Source organism: Chlamydotis macqueenii, chromosome 5 (assembly GCF_036417535.1).
Source record: "Chlamydotis macqueenii isolate bChlMac1 chromosome 5, bChlMac1.mat, whole genome shotgun sequence".
NCBI lineage: Eukaryota > Metazoa > Chordata > Aves > Otidiformes > Otididae > Chlamydotis > Chlamydotis macqueenii.
In genome coordinates, this window is record NC_141560.1 from 7,529,356 (window position 1) to 7,550,319 (window position 20,964).

At 42.5% G+C, this 20,964-nt stretch overlaps 1 protein-coding gene across 1 annotated transcript in view; it reads right to left on the reverse strand.

Moving 5' to 3' along the window:
* The window catches only part of KCNH5 (potassium voltage-gated channel subfamily H member 5), a 142,366-nt gene extending 123,837 nt beyond the window's left edge, over positions 1-18,529 (reverse strand). Inside the window, exons 1-3 of the mRNA XM_010116145.2 lie at positions 18,436-18,529; positions 12,694-12,800; positions 8,129-8,257 (exon numbers count right to left, since the gene is read on the reverse strand). Of these exons, the coding sequence (XP_010114447.1) occupies positions 8,129-8,257; positions 12,694-12,800; positions 18,436-18,458 (259 nt within the window). The 5' untranslated portion in view covers positions 18,459-18,529. The remainder of the gene's footprint in view (positions 1-8,128; positions 8,258-12,693; positions 12,801-18,435) is intronic.
* Positions 18,530-20,964: the final 2,435 nt, after the last annotated feature.

The window sequence follows — 20,964 nt, forward strand, 5'->3', positions numbered from 1 at the left end:
CAATGTGTTTTTAAATTTAATTCTAACATAGTCATAAATTTACAGTGCACTTCTTAAATTTCACATTTCTGCAACTAAAGCTAAACTATACACACACACACAGGGCCACCAAGGACTTATTTCCCCTAACTGTATAAAAAACAAGTGCAAATTTTGGGAAGAAAAAAAAAAACCAACAAAAGAGTAAGTACCGTAAATGTCAGTCAACTTGCTTTTAGGAGCTTGTCAGAGAGCAAAATGGTGCCATTCAATGGTCAAGGAAAACCAACTACCCCAGCCAAAGGCTCAGGGTGAAAAGGAAGGCAGCGGCTAGAAATGAAAAGGCAGCATACAACAAAGCAGGCAGGGATGGGAAGAAAGTGGGAACAAGTACGTATGTGAATGACAAATTATGGCTTATGGGAATGGACATGGAAAGCTAAAGACATATGGGAAAAAATCTTTGTCTGGCTAGATTTATTACAGTAACAATGAAGTTTTTAAAGAACTCCCGGAGTATGACCAAAAGGCTTTCTGCACCCATTGGCAGAAAGGACAAACAGGCTGCCCCAAGTAATTACAGGTTGCTCAGCTGGATCTCACAGCCAGGCAAAATGAGAGAAAAGCCGACCTGAATTTCAATATGTTTAATAAAAAAGAAAAGGAAAGGAACATAATAAAAGGCCATCAATACGGAATGATGTAAAATGCCCCACAATGTTAATTTCATTATTTGATAAGAGTATAAATTTGGTTCAGGAAGAGAGCCAAACGCCTTGACAGAACAAGCCGCAAGCCCAAATGCAACGGCCAGCTGGAGCCACAGCCATATGCATGACGTACGCTGGAGAGGCACGAGCCAGGGCAGCTCCCGGTACTAATGCTCTCTTGCTGGGGCTGGACTGGGTAGCAATGTGGACCACTGACTTGATGACAGCCTCAGCAACTGCCCCTGGTTCGCTCCCCACTGCAGCCAAGGACCTTTCTCCCAACAGCTCCCAAATCAGCACAGCCACAGCGCTCATCACATAACATCACCTCATCCTGGCGCTGCATCGGAATCACCCGAGAGCCACATGTTGGCCAAATCCTCTTGTACAGTAAGCTTCACCGAATTGACACTGTGTGACACTCTCAAAAAAAAATACTGAGACTACACAGTTCAGTAAATTACAGGTTAAACGGATGAAGAACTTGCTACCTGGCAGATATCAAGCAAGGAGTAGTGGAAAATAGTAAAAAATTATTACTGAGAGCCTTCTGGACCCCAGTGTACAGGTCCCCTTCAATTCAGTTCTTTTCTCTACAGTTTGAAAGTCATTACAAAATGACTGATAAAATGCCCAGATGACAGGAAGATTTTAGGAATGTTAAACAGTAGTGAGGGCAGCCGCACAGGATGATGTGCTTGATAACTGGGTATGTGCCAGTAAAATGTGTTTTAAATGGAAATCAGATATCTAGGCAAAAGGAATGCAAATTATATCTCCAGAACAGGAGGGGGAAACGTCCCTAGCAAAGAACAGTTCTGAAAAGGATCCAGACGTCTTAGTAGATGAGCAATTCAGCGTGTGGTTTGCTTTGGCAAAAAGTCACCCACTTGGATATACAACAGTAAGAGCTGGACCCACCTGCCCACAATTACAGCTGCAGAAACTTATTTGGGACCTGCGAGGCTGTAATCCATGCCACCACAGTGAGTGGATTAAAGTGCAGCTAAAATGTCTCTGTATCTGCCACCACCAGACCTCCAAATTCAAGCTAGAGAGGGGTTTAAGGAGCTCAACTCATTTACTTTATCAAAAGAAGTTGAAGCGATGACTTGATACATGGATAAGTGCCTTAATGGGACTTTTTTAGTACACTGGAAAAAAATTTGTAAGATGCCTCTGCAAAACCTGAAGCCAGGTTAATTTAAATGTGACACTTTTCAAAAGCCAAAAGTATAATGAAAAAGCAAGAAAAATGTCAAGGAATGTGGTGGATCCTCAGTCTCTTCGTGCTTCTAAATCAACAGTAGACGTTTGTCTGGAGAGGATCGTTTAGTTACACACAAGCTCACGGGTTCAGCACAGGAGTAATTTAGTGAAATGTAATAGCCTGTCATATACAGATTAGAATGTTAAAACTCTCCAACTATACTATATTTGTACTTATCATTTTATATATGGCTTAGAAGTGTTTAGTTTTCTGCACAGCAAATGTATCCATCTACAAACAGTTATTGCTTTAAAGATCAACTTACAGTTTAATTCAGTCTCTCTCAGGGTAAGATTTCATTTCAAGGGATTTTTTTTCATTGCACATTGAACTTCTAGAAATTCACAGACAGTTAATGAGCAGTGTGGGTTGCTGATGGAGCACACAAAGGCCTCAAAAGGCAATATCAGATTCAGAAAAATACTTTATTTCAGTGAAAGAAACTAAACAGCCCTGGATATGGAAATTCTCTCTTCTTCATCGTGGTGGGTCTCTGACAGAAGCAAAGCGAAAAGGCGAGGGGCAGAAATAAGGCCTGGGAGTGTCACCCCGAGGAGCAAGGAAACAACTACCTCTTTATGACTGTTCAGCCTTTGCAGTGTCTGTTAAAAGTGCCACCAGTACATCACTGAAGACAATAATAGGGATGCTTGTCCTGCAAGAACAGGAGCAAAGCAACCTCTGCAGGTCTTACTGGGAACCCATGCCCATTCAAAATGGATGGCTTCAAATACCAAGAGACAGACCAAGAGACAAATGCCAAGAGGCATCATTCCTCTGAGTTGTCTACTCTTCACACTGGAAGCCCACCTGGTGTCCTGGCAAACGAGCACTTCTCTTGTTATCCCCCTCGAAGCCCTTTCTCAAGGCTCAGGTGTCCCTGGATGATGCACTCTAGAATCAGGGGAGAATGGAGGCAAACTCCTTGGTGCCCGAAGGCACTGGGGGGTGAAACTATGCAGATCAGAGCAATGGGAAACAGCACAAGAATACGGCTGCAACTGGGTCTCTATAGTACCAATATCTTGTTATTAGAGCCGTGGAAAAGTGGGCTGGGAAGGATATCCAAATTGTGACCTATTAAATTACTGTTACGGATTACAGTCAAGGTGATGTATTCAACAGCGCACACCGTGCTTCAGCTAAAGGTAGAAACCTCATTTTCAAGCTCTAATCCCTCCACCCACTTCTTCTATTATCAGCAGGATTGATACCCCCTGAAGGAAAAAAAGTTCCCATGTGCAACTAGTTATATATGCTTAATAACTTGCACTTATTAAAGATAAAAAAGGCTCGGAATTATAGGCTTAACAAGGATTAGCAAGCATAAGTGCATATTTCTGCAACTACTACACTTTTTATAGCCCTGTCACACTTCAAGATAGAGTTGTATCATTATATGGAGTTATATAACCATAAAGAGTTATGTCACTGGAAGCATTACAGCATTGTCCCAGACAGCCTTGATTATCAAAGTCTGGCTCTATCAAGCAAAAAAAAAAAAAAAAAATACAAACGTCAGGATACTGCTGTGCCATCTCCTGATCCCATCTGTTAACAGCACACGGTCCTGAGTTGCAAGGGCCTCATTAACACAGCTTTGCATCCTAATTCAGCGTCCCATCAGTATTCACCAGAACTTACCAATCACTTTCAGCAAGTGACAAGTCTGATATTTCGCTCAAAAGATACTTAAGACAACCATTGAGAATACTAGCTGAAAAAACTTCCAAGATTACCTAGAGGCCACTTCACTTCTTCACTGATGATAACAAAGGAAATAACACCGTTGCAGGACTAGGGGAAATTCCACTATTAGCCAAAAAATGCCTGTCTTTTTTTTTCTATCCTTAAACTTTCAGTTCAATATAATCTACAGCACTCCTGGCTTCAAATGTTGTTAACATTTTAAGTGGCCCCATTTGGCCTTCTAACAGTCAGGGCCCAGAAAAAATGGCTTCATTTTTTTTTCTGACAAATAAACATAAGATTATTACCACTGTGTGTATTTGAAGGGATTTAAAGTCTTCAGATGTTTTTAAAAGGCCATTGGGTAAAGACAGAATAAAAGCACAGCAAGCTGATAAAAGCATCCAACTGTGACCCTACAATGGTACAAACATTAAAAAAGAAGATTCTTTGGGTTTTATTCTCTGGAAGAAAATATATAACGCAATCCTTCATGTGCTTGCAATGGCCTTCCACCTCTGCTGTGTAAGGCATTCAGCGAGGACACCTGGGGATCTGTGCCTCCACCACCACAGGTTGGACCTGTTGCTTGGTCCAGATTAGACAAACGTTCATATTACCAAAGAGGAATCGGAGAAGGAAAGAAAGAGAGACCAGACAAAACACAGAACAGCTCCTTCACCAGAAAACAAGGCATTGTCCCAGTGACCACCAAGTGCAGCCATCATCTCCAGCCCCATCACTAATTCTTACGTATCTTCTTCCACACTGCCACCATGCACAGCTCATCCAGCCACCAACTCAGGAGCTGGCTACTACCAACCACAAACCGAGTCAACATCCCATACCCTCCACACTGCGCAGCTGCTGGTGCCATCTTCACCCAGGAGTGAACACATGGTGGCTGATGTTTCCTTCCGTTACCATCTTCACTGCATCTACCTGAGATGCTGGGGTTTTTTTACGCTTTTGAATGGTTAGGGACTTTTTAAGTAATTTTCCCTGCACAAGGATACAGTAGTACTTTTTGATCACTGTTTACACTGCCATACATCGTAGGTCTCCTGCACATAGTTCTGCGTTAATAGACAGCAGCATGGGTAACAAGAAAACAAGTCAGTCAAATCTTCAGTGTCGAACTGCCTGTACCCTCTCATAGAACAAGGTTTTTGATCTCTGCCACTGTATTTTATTAGGGGAAGGCAGCTTTTAAATATCCTTTTCTCCAGTCTTGCTTTCAGTCCAGTAAGTTTCAGCAGCTTTCTGGACTGTAACAAATTCACAATCTCCTGGGTGACCCGGGAAAATTTTTCATTACTTTTGCTCCATCCTGCAAGCGAAGCCCTCTCCTCCTTCTCCTTTCTGATAGCATTAGCCCACAGGTAAGCAGAGAGATACACCATCTGTCGCAGTGCCCCAGACCGCTCCAACTCCCCTCGCTCACACAGGGCTAGTCCTTCTGACGTCAACTATATTTTTTGTACCGAGCCTGTAAACAAGCACCTTTTTGAGCCTATATTAGACAAAAAAAATCCCACCGAGAGGGACTGCAATGTGCTTTGCAGTAAGACAACTATTTTCTTTTATTTATTTGTCTTGTTTTCACAAATACGACAAGCTCCTCGACACTTTTGAGCAGCTCTGCATCCTCAGGACCGGGGCACCATCATCAGTTCTCCAAAACTGCAGCTCCCATGCAAGATCAGCGCAAGATGCTGACTGCGTTGCAGTCACCACAAGCAGATCTGGTAAAACCCAACCATTTATTTCCAGGACCCAGGACACGCAGACACATCTGCAGTGTAGATACACCTTCACAACAAAGCAACATACCTTCGAACAGTGCAGAATATATTGGTAGGGAGAGATTATTGCATAATGGCATCAATATTTTATTTCTGTTGAATTTTTTATCTCAAATTTACTGCTCCCATAAGTAATAGACGGTAACTCATCTGCACCACAGTTACTTATGTATTATGTATTGCATGGTCCTGGTAGAATTTCTGAAGAAAAATTATTTTAAAAAGAAAAAAAAAATAGCCCTTTCAATGACAAATCCCAGCACTCAACAGCAGTATTTTACTGAAATGCTTTTTACAAAAGTTTAAAAATTCTCCACCAAATTGTAATGTATATATTTACCAATCTCATAATTCAAAAAGAAAGTGGCCTGACGGCTTCTAAGCACAATGTAATGTTATCTGCAAGGACAATGAATTGTGCATCTCTCATAGCACTACGTCTGACAAAACACCACTGTGATCCCGCTGCTGCGGGATCCCACACATCCACCCAGTTGAGAGACAAAGGGTAAGACAACAGCGCTATCTGCCCACCTCTTGTAGTAAAATGGTGCAAACATTTGAATATTATTTTTAATATGAAGGATATAAAAGACAAGATTTAATTTATGCAAAAAGAGAAGAAAAAAATCAAGTCAATGGTTTCTAATTATGGAGCTTGTTGGACATACTGATCAATGTTAATCAATGCTCTAATCAAAGCACCCTGAGCAAATTCTTAAAAGATGCCTATCATATGCCTTAAAGGCACCTGAGAGATGCAGCTGTACTGCCTTCTGCAGCGTTTTGTTTTGTTTTGTCTTTTTTTAAAGTATGACTTTGACAGAATTAAGTGCTTTTTAAAGATGCAGTCAAACCTCTCTGGCTGCTGACAACAATATTTTGCAGTGTTCACAGTTAATACCTGGCACTTTAACTAATGGTACCCTTCACTGGAGAACAGCACTACACAAGTTACGCACTTCTCAGCCATTGCTCTTTCCCACATATATAAGAACATATATTGTTCCTATAATGGATGCCAAATGTACTCTGCTCCTCCTCAGCCACAAGACGAGGAGGGGGAGAGCTCTGCACCCTCAGCACATCCCTGCCTGCCCAGGGAAAGAAGCAGAGAACTAATCTCCCAGGCTGAGAATCCAAAGGAGCCAACATTCATCATTTCTACATTTGGGAGCCACCTTCAACATGTTTTCCCCGCCCTGCTGCAGCCACACACTCCGTGCACCTACGTACTGCAGAAACTGGGGCAGAGCTGGTGAAGGGGGCGAGTTTCAGGGACTGGTTCCACATGAGAAACATCTCAGTCCCCCCAAAAAGCATCAAACAGCAAATCCTACAAGAGGATCCTTGCAAAGACTGACTTTTTCATCAATGAGCAGCAAGGAGCCAGCCCTATGCCTTCAGGCCTCTACAATTAAAGTCTTTTCCATTAACAAGCATTTACACTAAAAATTTCAGATTACTTCCAGGCAGAAGAACTCCATGTTATCGGGGTGAAAGTTAAATAAAGGAACATTTGCAGGTTGCTAACTAAATTGTAGAGGCAGTAAAGCTAATGACGGCTGAGCAAGTATTCCCATATCAGGATCTTATAACATTACAGATAATACTCTCTAGACAAAAGAATACTCATATTTGGTGTTAGCCCAAAGAGAGGCCTCTCATTTTATTTTAAGTCTGCCTTTATAAACTTACTTTTCAGTTATCCAAACACATATAATAAGTGTTATCTAGATCATAAAGAATTAGTTTAAATCCAGTTTGCATTCAAAGGACACCAAGTTTATGCTAAAAAAAAACATGGCTCAAAGCACGTACAGCTCTCGGTGAGAAATCAAGCCTTCTCCAAACGTGAAGAGAAAAATATAGCAAGGAATTAATCACCAGAAGGCAACTTCCAAAAGAAGATGGGATGGTGATGATGTAGCATAAATGCCCTTCTTTATGTAAGTGTGCATTATTTTACCCAAAGCGATACATGTGTGAACCTCGCACAAGACACGCATCTCTTACAACGACAGCAGAGGATGCTGCTGGATCTTCTGCACCTTTCCCCAGCAGTTCTTTCTTATGCAAGGCTGCGGGTCTGGCCATGGGTTGTTAGGTGATGAGAGCAAGGCACATCTCAACACAATGTCCACTGCCATGCAGTCATCACTGCTGGCAAGTAACAAAGGACCCAAATGGGCTGTTCCTTTTGCATTTCATCTCCAAGAGTGAGAAAAGGAGGAAGTATCACCATCTCAGCACAAAGCAGCTCAAACAGTCTTTAGCTAAAAAGAAGATACCAGTCCCTTAGGAGAAAAGTCTCCCAAAACAAGGTCTCCAGCACTAAAATGAGTCAAAAACTATGTGATTTTTAGCAAATGACAGCTTAAAAAAAAAAAAAAAAACAAACCAACCAAAAAAGTAGTGAAGAAGTAGTAAAATTACAAAGAGAAAGGAAGGCTTGTTAGTCTGGCAAAGTGTTGTTAGGCAATTTCCACTCATGGTGATTTAACTTTTATTTTTAAGCAATAATTTAGGAGAGTGGCATCAGAAGTCTGACAGGTCACAAAACATTTCCTGAATTCAAGACACAGATCACAGTCGTGACACGTCTCTGTCAAAGGACTAAGCTCCAGCATGTACTTTATCATTCACCAGAGAAAAATGCTGTATTTCTTATTTACCTTTTGTTGAATCATCTTCAATCGGTTGTTTGAACAAAGTGATATCCTTAAAAGTGCACAGAAACAAAACCACTTTTTCATGCTCGTTTCTTATGGGTGCGATTTGCATGTAGAACCAAACTGGGGTTCCTGAAGCAAAGAAAAAGGTGACATTGGACTCTGGTATAGCACAAACTATCCCCAGAATATTTCATCATTTATATGTTATTATAATGCTGATATAGTTTAGGACCATATCTAGATATTTCTGCATATTCCAGATCTTTTCGTTTTACCTCCTCAAGTGAAAACAACATATTCCTAATTTTACAGATTCATTACAATGGGGGAATGTTACCAATTTAATTAGCCGATAAGCGCAGACAAGAGGCTTTATAAATCTCTATTCTGAAATGAAATACATTACTCTTCCTCTCTTGCCCTTGTTTTTTTCCCAGCATGTCTCACAAAGGTAGTGTCTTCAGGGTAGACAGGTAAGAAATAAACAGATGGATGGTATCTTTGATTTCTTCTTCACATAATATGGAGCTATCAAACACAAAACTATTGGAATATGATAGAATCATAGAATAGTTTGGGTTGGAAGGGACCTTTAAAGGCAATCTAGTCCAACCCCCCTGCAAGGAGCAGGGACATCTCCAACCAGATCAGGTTGCTCAGAGCCCCGTCCAACCTGGCCTTGAATGTTTCCAGGGATGGGGCATCCACCACCTCTCTGGGCAACATGAGAGGTTATATGTTATGTAGTGTCATATATATATATATACACACGTTATATAGTATCAAACGCTCCAAATCTGATGCTACTGCATTACTTAAGAGGACTTAAGGCAATCCAGACATAGACTGTATGTGTCGTATCAGAACAAATCAGGAGACTCAATCTCCTTTCTGTGTTTCAGGTCATACCCTCTACCTCCTCACTGTCCGGCCCAATGGAGCACTCTCCCAATGCAGTTATCTCCACTTTGCTTTTGAAATAAATAGAAAATAATTTTCAAATCCTACCACTCATCAAGTGAACAGCCGAAAAAAATGCCTGCGGTGTTGGAGTGGTTAGCATGGCTTTTGGTAAGCCTTCACGCGGGGCTCCTGCAGGAGCTCAGAAACTGAAACTGGTCTTGTTTCCTCCTAGGCTGAAACACATGTGGCAGTCCCCTACGTACACACAAGTCTGCTCTGTAAGGGGCGAAATCCTAAAAGACTTTAAGCAATTTGCTTTGAAACACCCCGTTCACCTGCAGGGACGTGAATGTCAGAGATGCTTTCCATCCAGCCAAGCTCCATGCCCACGGCCATCTCCCCTCCCTCCCAAAGTCATACCTACACACACTGCACTGTAAATGCCTTCACAGCCAGCTAATTACCTTTGGGATTTGATGTGCTTTCAGCCAGTTGACATAATGGCTTTTCTCCTGAGCTGCCTGAATGCCAGCCTGAGAGCTGATACACTGAGACAAGCCGCTTGCCCACTGTTATCCCACGGGCACCACTGCCCCCCCCCCGGCAAATCTCCTCTAATGCACCACATCTGGGAGCTGTGCCAGGAACTGCAGGATGGATGCCCAGAGGGCAACGAAACCCATTTGGCCTAGGACTACTGTGGGGAAGGTTAAAATTCACAAGGGTTCATGACAAAATTCAGCATCGCTGAACTGGGATTAAACCAGTAACTCACTAGCAGTGAACTGGAGAAGTGGGAGAGATGGTGGACTGCTTTTTGTGATAATTCAAAAGCCATTATGCTGAATACTTCATTGTCTCAATTCCCAGTTGCTAACTCAAGATAAAAGACTCTTTTCATAACTTCTACAACAGAGTGCTGCAGCTCTCTGGAGCAATACCGCACTTGCACTTACACCTGGCAACTCATCACCACCTTTCAAAAAGCTCTGAAAGTAAGTGGGCAAAGTAACCTCTGCAACAGCACTGACAAAAATCAAAGACAGTGGCAAGGTGGCTGCTGCTGAAGCAGCAGCAATTTGGGCAAAAGCAGGCAAAGAGGTTTCCTGAGTATCACCATATATATATACAAACATGTATATATATACACATGACTAACGTGGTTGCTGAATAGTTGGGCAGGTAGAGCTGAGGACTATACATACGAGGGAACACAGTAAAGTAGAAGAAAGCTGTAGTAAACTTTCAGGTCTGAACCTGAAACCTGTTAGCTGGGTTAAAATGCCAATGGGGCGTGGGAAGTTAGCAGCCGCACGGATGCTGCCGGAGAACAGCAGCTCTTGAAGATCGTCTCTGTGCTGAAGGAAAGAAGGATGGGAAAGCAACCTGAAAAATCTCCCTCTGCCAAAAGCATAAAGGAAGGAGCGAGAAAGAAAAGATCATGCCACATAATTGAAAATACACGGCACCTCCGGACCTACAGTTTGAAAACGTGGGCAGGCGGGTGCTCCGAGAGCACTGCAAGCTCCATGGAGGAGAGAGGCAACAGGCAGGGTCTCTGCAGGTGATAACCACAAGCCCTTCCACAGAGTAACTGCCTGCATATTGCAGAAGTACATTCATGCCAACAGACACTATCCTTTATTTCTTTATCTGCTCCAGTATTCAATCTGGAGGAGAAGCAGACAGTTTCTTGAAGAACCTTCTTCCACAAGGCTCAGAATACGACAAATGGTAGCAAACACTGGGCAAACCAGCTGCTGAATTGGATCCAAAGGGTGAGGCTATTAGCATTAGCATGAGGTTGAAATTCTGGGCTTTGTGAGATGGAGAAGGAAGCTGGCAAAAGAATTTACAGATGGGAATGGACTCAAGCCTGAAAATAAAAACGAGTACTTTTCCATAAACACCTTCTGTAACACTGCGTAACTTATGGAAGGTACAGGCTTAGAGACCTGGGCAAAGGTGAAGATTTTATTAAGGCAACTGCAGCTCAATAAATCTCTGAAGTATCACCAAGCTCCAGCAGGCAATCCACAACACAAAGCAAAAAGTGACTGGCTAGTTTACAGAAAAGTCACCAAGGGAAGGCTTTCCTCCTTCTGTACTTAAATAAAATAGAAAGGAATTTAGTTCAGGACTGGCCTGTGCCAGAGCAAGAGCTGCCAGCCCAGGGTTGGGAGAGTGCTGGGTCTCTGGGATCCTCTTCAGAAATCACACGGACACAAGGTATGCACACCACCTGCAAAGACACCCAACGCAAATCTGTCCCAGGAAATTCCCCTAATGTGAGGAGACACCCAGGTGATCTGCACAGGAAATGGGCCAAAAAGCAGAACTGGAGAAATCTAAAGACATTTTCCGCTGTTTAAGTGCATATACAGGAAGATTTAGTCTAAAAATGGAAAGTGGAAATAAAGCATAAAGCATGTGATTTTGTTTCAAGAAGACGAGGGAGGTATCTGGGATGCCCTCTTCAATGTCATGAAGGGTTTATGTGAGCTGGCAGTGAAATGGGGCAGTCAGGCACAGCTAGCTCTTTCCTGAGGCACATGGTTACCTTCCCTCAGCCACAACATGCAGAAGAAAACTCCAGCCTCATCCCAGCAGGGTGCTCCATGCCAGCACCGATGTCCACCCGGGGATGAACGTGGCCTCAGCTACCGGGCAAAAGCTCCCCACGCCCACAGGAGTTGCATCCTGTACTGGGCAAGGAAAACCCAAACGAAGAACACGTCTCCATCAAGGTTGCTCTTGGCTTGTGTTTGACATGGCCGCTGATCCAGTCAACTAGACTTGGGATGCTCAGTGTAGAGGAATAAACTTTTCTGGAGCAACTTCACCTGACAGTTTTGGCTTTCTACCTTGGAGATATGGCCTGTGCCAGTGGAGGAGGCTGCTCATCTCCACTGACAACAGCAGGAATTTCAACCACCAGCCTGGGAGAGATGTCCACACTGCACAAGCCCAGCATTAGACCACACAATAGTGCATGTTTTGCTTCACATGTGCTGTAATGTTGATAAGCCAGAAGTACTACCCACATTCCTGGCGGCACAGAAAATGTGACTGGAATGACTCGTGGTTAAGATAAACTGAAGAAAATCTTCCCTAGTTCTGGCAACCTCCTGTAAACCCAATGGGATGTAGATCCTACATCCCATTAAGTTACAAAATTCCTTGGTTTTCTAATTAATCCCTGGGTTATGTGCCAAATTTAGTACTCTCACTAGAGCTCATTTGTGTTGGCTTACACATCGCAGAGGCACTGCTGGGAGCATCCACTCGGGCAACCGTGGTCTGGGTTCTCATTTGTGGAGACATGGGGCTGTTTCCTGAGGGATGTGGGGGAACCTCATTCAGGGTTTCTTTTCACTTAACCCAGCCAATTTCCCTTTAGGGAAACAATCCTCAAAACTAAATGTATTTTGAAAAGAAGGAGTCAGACAAGAGACAGCAGGGAACAACTATTCTTGGCAATCTGAACGCTCTTCCTGAAAAAAAAAAGAGCTCTTTTCTAGAGATGTGGCTACCAAAACATCCATTTCTTCTCCAAATCTTGCCCCAAATTTACCCATATGTCAAAATGAAAATTTTTTAGTCTATTACATACTTTAAACGTGCATTATCACTCCCAACACCATACACAAATGTATACATACTGTTTTTCTTGTAGAGGAGAATTTCAAAGCAGTTTGACTCATAGTTGTCAAAAGTCTGTCTGACTTTTTCAATGGTCTTCTTGTCTGTGAGTTCACCATACATAAAACTGAAAAAGAAAAAATATTTCTCTTTTTTTCTAGACAGCCAACAACTTACAGTCACTTTAAACGGCATAAGCATTGCACATGCTATTAACTGTCACTTACCAAAGTTTAATTACATTTAAATATTTAGAGTGTCACAAGGAAACCTGCAACAGTGAGTAACCATGACCACCTTTTTACTGTAAATGACAGTAAATAAATCTACTGTAATGTTTCATTAAGTGCTTTTCTGAGCGTATCTTTACGGATATATGGTTAGAAAAAGAGCTGATAGACTACAAAACCATTGTTGCCACAGCTGCAGGCCATGAGAATATTGCTGTCAAAACAGAGAAAACCAAACAAAACCTCTAAACCCTCCCAAATTCTGCCCAGTCCTCTTGAGAAGGCTTCTGGAGGAGGAACGGAAGCTACTACAGGTAAAGGCTGTTGGTTGAGTCAATGGCTACAAATCTAATCTTGTCAAGATGCATCTGGGACAATAAGATAATTGGAATCCTTTTACTAAATACCAATTGCAAAAGGAGGCAGGATTTAACCAACAAGAAGCAGTGACTGTAATTCCCTGAAAACTCAGCACAGGAAGCAAGCGTATGAGTTATCGCTGCATAGCTGCATCTGCGCTACTACCAAACGTAAGCAAATTCACCCTCATTTTCCTTTTTGTGTACTGCATTTCTTTAATATTTCAGTGAAAACACAGAAAATATTAAAACGCTTTTAGAGACTCATCCCTCTCCAGACTGAGAATATAAAAATGTAATTTTAACTCTGCTATTCCTTGCCACTTGACCAACTCATCTTTGCGTTCTTTTCCAGGTCAGACTTTCAGCTGGCGTCAGCAAACCCAACCCCCTGACCTTACTTTTCAAATCCTTTCTAAGGAAACAGCCATGCTTTTACCATCATTCTTCCCTGGATTAAAAATAAGCAAAGACCACTCTGTGCAAATTCCCAATTAAAGAACTGAAGGAAAATGGAGCATGGGATAAAAGCTTTCAGACACTTGGATGAATATAGTTTTAATTGATCACACTTTTTTTTTTTTCCATTTTCTTTGTTCACAGTTTGAGCTTCAGCTGAAACCTACAACCCAGAGAATATGAAAGAGAGAAGAAAAGCTATCAGTGCCTCTGTGGTTTCAATGCAGCTTCTCTTTTATTGATCAACAGACCTCCAAAGGTTCAATAAACATTTATTTTATGTCTACTGTTCTGAAAGAAACAATAAAACAACGTAGTGGTTAGTGACTCGGCAAGCATTAAAATACTCAATGAAGGCCAAACCATGAATCTTTCCTTTACACAGCCAACCAAGGGAGGCAATGGGGCTGCTCCCAGAAAAAGGTGCTGCCCAGTGTGGTGATGGAGGCAGATGTGGGGCATCAGAGCAGCCACAACATCTGTATGGCACTACAGGAGCTTCTTCACCGCTAACACAGGGAGAGCTACTGATAAACGACACGTGGTAACCGTTACCTTCAGGACAGCAACGTACTGGAGATGCCAGTACGGCAACTGAGGTCAGGAAATGGTTTTACCAGGGCACAAGGCCTCAGTCGTCCTTAGGAAACACAAAAAACAGCTACTGCTCATTTTCAAATGACCTGCCTTCCCTTCCCAAGTTCAGCTGAAAACCTTTTATACATTTATACATGAGATGACAACAAAAAGAGTTTGATTTTTTTTTAAATCTATGCCTTTTGTAATGCACTGATGAGGTAAAGCAGATCTGCAAGAGAAAACAAGAGCTGGTGGTTTTCACACTGCCCGTTGTGCAATTGAATTCTCTTTTTTTTTTTGTTTTCTTGAGATTTAAAACAACATTTCTCTTAGTCCTGAAGGAAAAAATAACAAGACTTTGTTGAAGTGCTTGACTTTGCATGGCTTTTACAATACAGAAAGTCATCATTAATTAATGTTAAAATGACAAATCGTACTTGGCGTTCTGGGTGGTGGACAATACCAGTTAGCGCTGATGAATACAATCAATCAACTTTGTTTCAAATTAAAGGCAGCTTATTATTGCAGTATACCTGTAATACTCAAATCTTACATTATTTTCACATATAAAGAGACATTTTAAAGGCTTGTGGAATAATAAAAACATTTTTCAGAAGGCGATTTTTAACAGCACGGAAGAAAGCTCAGAGCCACTCACTGCGTAAGTTATATAAGATCTTTGCTCATTACAGGTTTAACTTAATTTAGGCTGTCCTATTTTGTACACATGGAGGGACTCCTACTTCTTCAGTCAATCACTCTGTCTTTTTCTGCCTCATGTTTTTTGTTATTTAGTGCTTGTCGAGTGCCTTCAGTGCAAACTGTACAAGACATAAATATCAAAACCACCCCGCTACTGGGAATCTTACTACCTAGAAAACAGACTTATCAAAGAGGAACAAGACTTACTGAAATACTCAGAGAAAGGCACAACCTTAGATAATTTCCCTATCTCTGAAAGAGACCATTTGTCATTTAAGGCGGCTGAGCTCCCGCCTCCCTTTGAAAGCATCCCTTGGCACAGAAAAGCCCCATCTGAAGCTTTGTCTCGTGCTCTTCCGTCCCTTGCCAGGATCCAAAGCAGCGGCATCAGAACAGTTCCAGGTCTGCAGTGCATGCCAGGGCGGTATTTAACAGCCGTTTGTGAGGAATTATCCAGGACAGAGGACAGGGGAAGCACAGAAGGTATATGATCCTGCATCCAATTTACAGCTCTCATCCAAAAGCATTGGATGAAAACGCATCAATTACAATGGACAAACATCTACCCAGGAGGAACAGCAAATACAGACACACGTCAATAGCTTTGAAACTTTGCAAGTTAAAGAGCAGGCACCATTTCTAAGGAGAAATGGTGCAGCTCCTTGGGTCCCACTGGCGTACTCAGCAAGGCTTCTTTGCACAGCTTTGGTCACAGAGGTGACATCTCAGTATTAAATCTAACTTTTTTGAAGTCCAGCACACTGCACCCACCATGCAAAATCCCATTTCTCTGAACACGGTGGGAATTTTGCCATTAGCTTCAGTGGAGTCAGGATTTCACTCGCAGCCTTTTTTTAACCCCACTTGTAACAGGCATGAAACAAGTGGTTTTCCTGCACGCTGGCTGACCTATCCGTGCATCTCCAGGAAAAGGTTTCTGCATGGTTAATTGAAGGTTAGAGGTGTCACAATCGCAGACACCCCGTTCTTCATTGCTGCTGATTAAAAAGATGAGAGAAGTGCAAAATCAAAGGGATTACCAGCTTGGCACTGGACTAACTCATTGCCTGAGCTGGAACAAAAATCACTCACACCTCCAGTGCCTCCAGTTCATCAACCGCTCCCTGTGACCCATACCAACTGAGACCTCCTGAAACCAAATGTAATGACAGCATATGAGCAGCCCCAACGGCAGTTTTGGGTGGGACAGACAGAAAGAGGATACAGTGAATACTCGCTGGACTACCCAGGAGGAAAGCATGGGTGAGAGCTGATTTGCCCTCTACCCCATAGGAAGGAGAAAACCAACCAAATTTTGGAAAATTTATAAATTGTCTTTTATCACACTCATGATCAGTAACAACAACTCAAATCAGAGGCTAGATTTACATTGTTTGTGTCTGTGTATTTTTCTTTGGCTGGATTTTTACCACTAAAAAGCAGTAAAAACAGACCCTCCCAAAACCTGCAGTAAAGGTGTGGCACCACGGTGCTTCGATCCCAGAGCACCTGCCTTAGAACAGTAAAGCAAACATTACACATAACGCAATTTCATGTATAACGTAACATGATCTCTGTGTAACATAGCAATTCTGCACTGTGAGCCTCACTCAGAAAATAATACAAATAATATCCCCAGATATCAAAAAATCTCCAATGGCATTCTCCTGACTAAGTCTAAGCAGGCACCACTGGCCTCCAAGACTGTTTTCCATCCCACGCGGCTGTGCAGCTCCTTGTTAGAGAGCAGCTCCAAAGGCATTGCTCTGGAAGGCTGCATATTGCATGTCAGACCAGGCTGAAAACCTCTCCAGCTCCCCCTTAATCTGCAAAGACTGAGACGTCTCCTAAGAAGCAGGAAACACCACCCTGCATATATCACTCCACTGGCTAAGACCCAGACACGAAAGAACTACCATCCATGCTTTGAGTGTAGAGGTCTCTCCAGAATCCAGAGACGGATGTATAGAATGAAGATTACAGAAAAAAAAAAACAAAACTATCTTTGCTACCAATTCAATTTTCCACAATAATTCATCCTTGAATTTACATCTGTATGATTCACCTGCATGATCTACTTGAACGTGGTCAAAAGAGGATCCTTACAAATGGTAACTAGAGCCCATCGCATGCACAAAAACCACTCAGACGGAAAAAACCTTTTGGTCCCCTCAGTATTTGAGGCACAGGGGAATCATTACCAGAGAGGTATTGCTAAACTTTCACTTCCTCAACATTTGCCTACAATCCCATTCTATATTTGTAATGATTTTAATATGTACAGACTGTAAAAGTGCTGCCTCACAGCAAACTTACACAGTTCAATATACTGGATAGCAGAGAGCAAAGGGCAAAGCACATATGTATATCCGGGACGGCTGTGATAAGGCTGTTTCTCTCAGCCCCACTGAGTGAATTGACTCTGTTGCTACTCTGTGAATGAATATTTCACATCAGCAGCACGTGCCCGTCTCTTCTCCGTTGCCTATCAGAGGACACCTGGCTGCACAGAGCAGCCCTGGACCCCCAAGGCTTCCTCCCCTTCCTGGCAGATGAAAGCAGCGACCACGCACCAGCATGTGATGCTTTTTGGAGTAAGCGATGACTGACATCCGAGGACGGGCTCGCTGCCCGCCCAACTCCTGCCAGCTGAAGCATCACCCGATGATCAGTGTCTGGCAGCAACTGTCTCCCAAAAATCATTGCTGTAGATACGCAGCCCACTCCTCCCAGTGCCCTGGCGTTGGTCGCTCCCTGAATGCATAAAGGGAAAACCTACACAAACTTGTATCTCAGCCGTTCCTCATTGCCTCTGTCCATCCTTTACTTTGCTCACGCGCACACACATGCACACGCATTAGGGATTTAGTCTTTCCCCAAAGCATCTCCTTTTAAAGGATGCAGCAGACAAGGCGCAGATGCATGTCTAACCATAAATCACAGCTGCCCGCTCCGGAAAGACCACCAGCAAAAGGAAAAAGCCATAAAGCTGCAATGCTTAGAGTAAATAGATCATCAGCTTAATCACTCTCTCGGGAATAAAGATGCAGTTTGCACATTGCTGTGCTCTGTGGTGTAGTAACAGAGACCAACATAGTCTACAGAATAGCCCACCACCTCCTGGAATGATAACAGGAGAATTAACAAAAATCTAGTAAAAACAGCCTTTGAAACGTATTATCTAAAACCCCACTTTATTGGACCACAGCTAGAGCACATTCATACTGATATTACCCAGGATAAATTTCAAAGGGCTTTACTATGTCCTGGATAAGTTGCTGGTTTCACTAATTTAAAGCCTGTTTCAATACTCGAATTTCTGTAAAACACTGCTTTTCTTACATCAACCTTTTTTCCAAAACCTCATTGCTCTTCCCAGCAGATTATAATTTTAAAAGCGCATCGAGTGGCAACGAACAGACAGCTGGCATACCTGCAAGTGCTACTCTTCTGCATGACGTCAGCTCGATGGTATCCAGAGAGTTTACAAAAACCGTCATTACTATAAACTACAGGCCAGTCCACAATCTGGGCATTTCCCAACAAAAAACTGGATTCTGAAAAAGAGAAAAAGAAAAAGAGAGAAAGGGCTGTTGTCAGTAGCAAAATACATTTAATTCCTCCACGTGTGACACAGCGGATGCAGAGTTATTCATGATGGTAGCTTCTATCATGAAATATCAGAGGGAACTGAAATCAAAATGGGCATAAGAAAAAAAAAACTGTGATGGAACAGGATAACTCCTAGCAATGTAAGAAGCTTCTTGAACCCCAAAATACTGATATAACCACCAATGTTTTTTAGAAAGGATTCATTTATTCACAACATCTGGGCAAGGTATCATGTTTGATTTTCATTTTATATGTATCTTGAAATCAACCTTAAATTAACTCACAAACTAAGTTTTAACCGCTGAACTGTATGCGTGCCCGACACTGATGACGACTCTCTTGCCTAAGACATTTTTCCCGGTCTGTTTTGCAGGATGCAGCCAGCACCCCTGGGATGCAGGACAGAGAGTGCCAGGAGCCGCCGGGGAGGGGCAGGGGTGCCCACCGCATCTCATGGTACACCACAAGCCACATCACACCTGGGAGCACGCAGATCAAGTGACCTACATGGAAATTCAGCATGATCAGGGAACTGATGAGCGCCAAGGGGATCTACATGTGTGAAATAACACAAAACAGGTACTGAATTCCAGTGGCAGTCTATTAAAAATGCAAATGGGAGAGTTTGGCTCATCCTAGTAACATGCAACCACTGCTGTAAATGCAAAATATGGGCAGGGAGTTTTTCTAGGAGGCTGAACTCAGGTTCAACTATCGCTTCTGTCATCTGTTCTTCCAGTCAGTGCCTACAGTTTACACACACGAACTGGCACCAAAACATTATGAGTTACTCCTAAAATAGTTTTATTCGTTAGTTTGGAAAGATTCTTCCATCCTTGCTTTTAGCAAGGCGTTTCCAAAGAAGGAAATACTCATTTTGCTTAAACACAATGTTGTGGGATTTTATGTTCATTGATACTGTAAACATTCCTAATTTTGTTTCAGAAATAATATTCCTACTTAGTAGACATTCTCAAATTGTAGTCTGTGATGATTTCGGAATTTTCTTTATTTTTACTGTTGCTTTTCAATTTCATTTTGACTGCAGCTATGGAACTAACTGGTCGCATCCACTGATGCTAAAAAGCTATTAAAATATAACTATTAGCAACCATTGCTGTGTTGAAATTATAGGAAACATTCCTTTCAGCAGTTCTTGGGGGAAAAAAAAAAAAAAAGGAGATTTTTACAAATTTTCATCATAATAGCCAAAGAATGCTTATGCCAATTACTTACAGACATACACTCAGGTGCACACATCCATTTTCATAAAAGAGACACTAGGTTTGCATGAGCTACACATGCCCTTCCCAGAGTATTTATAAGTGTGACTGGATCATATATTATGCAAACATTATTCTGTTGAACAAGGAAAATGTACTGAAAAAAAAAAAGTATTTCTTTCTTTTTTCTTTACAAGCATAAAGATGGAAAAAATAATCTGGATATTATTGGATTTTCCATAGAAAAGCAGATTTTAAAATATTTAAAAGCTAACCAATGAGAGAAATAGAAGTTCAGATTTTTGTTAAATCTAAGACTTCTAAGCTGAAAGAATTTATTTGAATCCATCACAAACATTCATAAGCCTAAATGCCAACTCTGAAACTGAGAGGTGAGATGCCCTCGCCAAGAGCAGCTGGAGGCACGGGGTAAAGCCTGAGCATTACACCAAACCTCCCTGGCTTTCCGCAGCCCTTTCTGCCGTGGGGACTCGGCCCCGCTCTGCTCAGCACAGCGCAGATACCAGCGCAGGGGACATCCTAACCCCTGGAAACCAAAGGGTTCGCTGGAGCTCACTCCACTGCACTGATGTCCCCCCAACACCTTGCATCTTCCCCAGTTTGGAAAAGGGGAGATGCCACCAGCGCCCTAAACCCGCCAGGCTTCACCCGTACTCCAGCAGCTGGAGAGGACGGGAGCGCAAACAATTCTTAGTTTCCAATCCCAAAGGGAAACAACTGGTCCTCTGGTTAGATATGGAAAGAGATTTCTTTAAAGGATTGTCTTTGGCCAAAGTTTTTGCTCACATATCTAGACACAACGGGCACAACCTGGGCGATGAGAGACAGCAACACCAAACTCTCCTGTGGATGCTGGCCACACCTGGGTGCTCCCCAGAGGACCACAGCCCAAAAGCAGATCATCCCACTCCAAAGCCTCCCCATCCCACAGGCATTATCTTGATTGTGTATTCCCACCACGTAACTGTTTCAGGACACAAAGTACAGAGCAGAAGATGTGTTGCAGCCAGCAGCCGACACACAGCATTTAACGGTTGTCTTTTATGGATTTCATAGTTCTTTACACCTGAGGGTCTCAGAGTACTTGATAAGGCATTCACTAAACT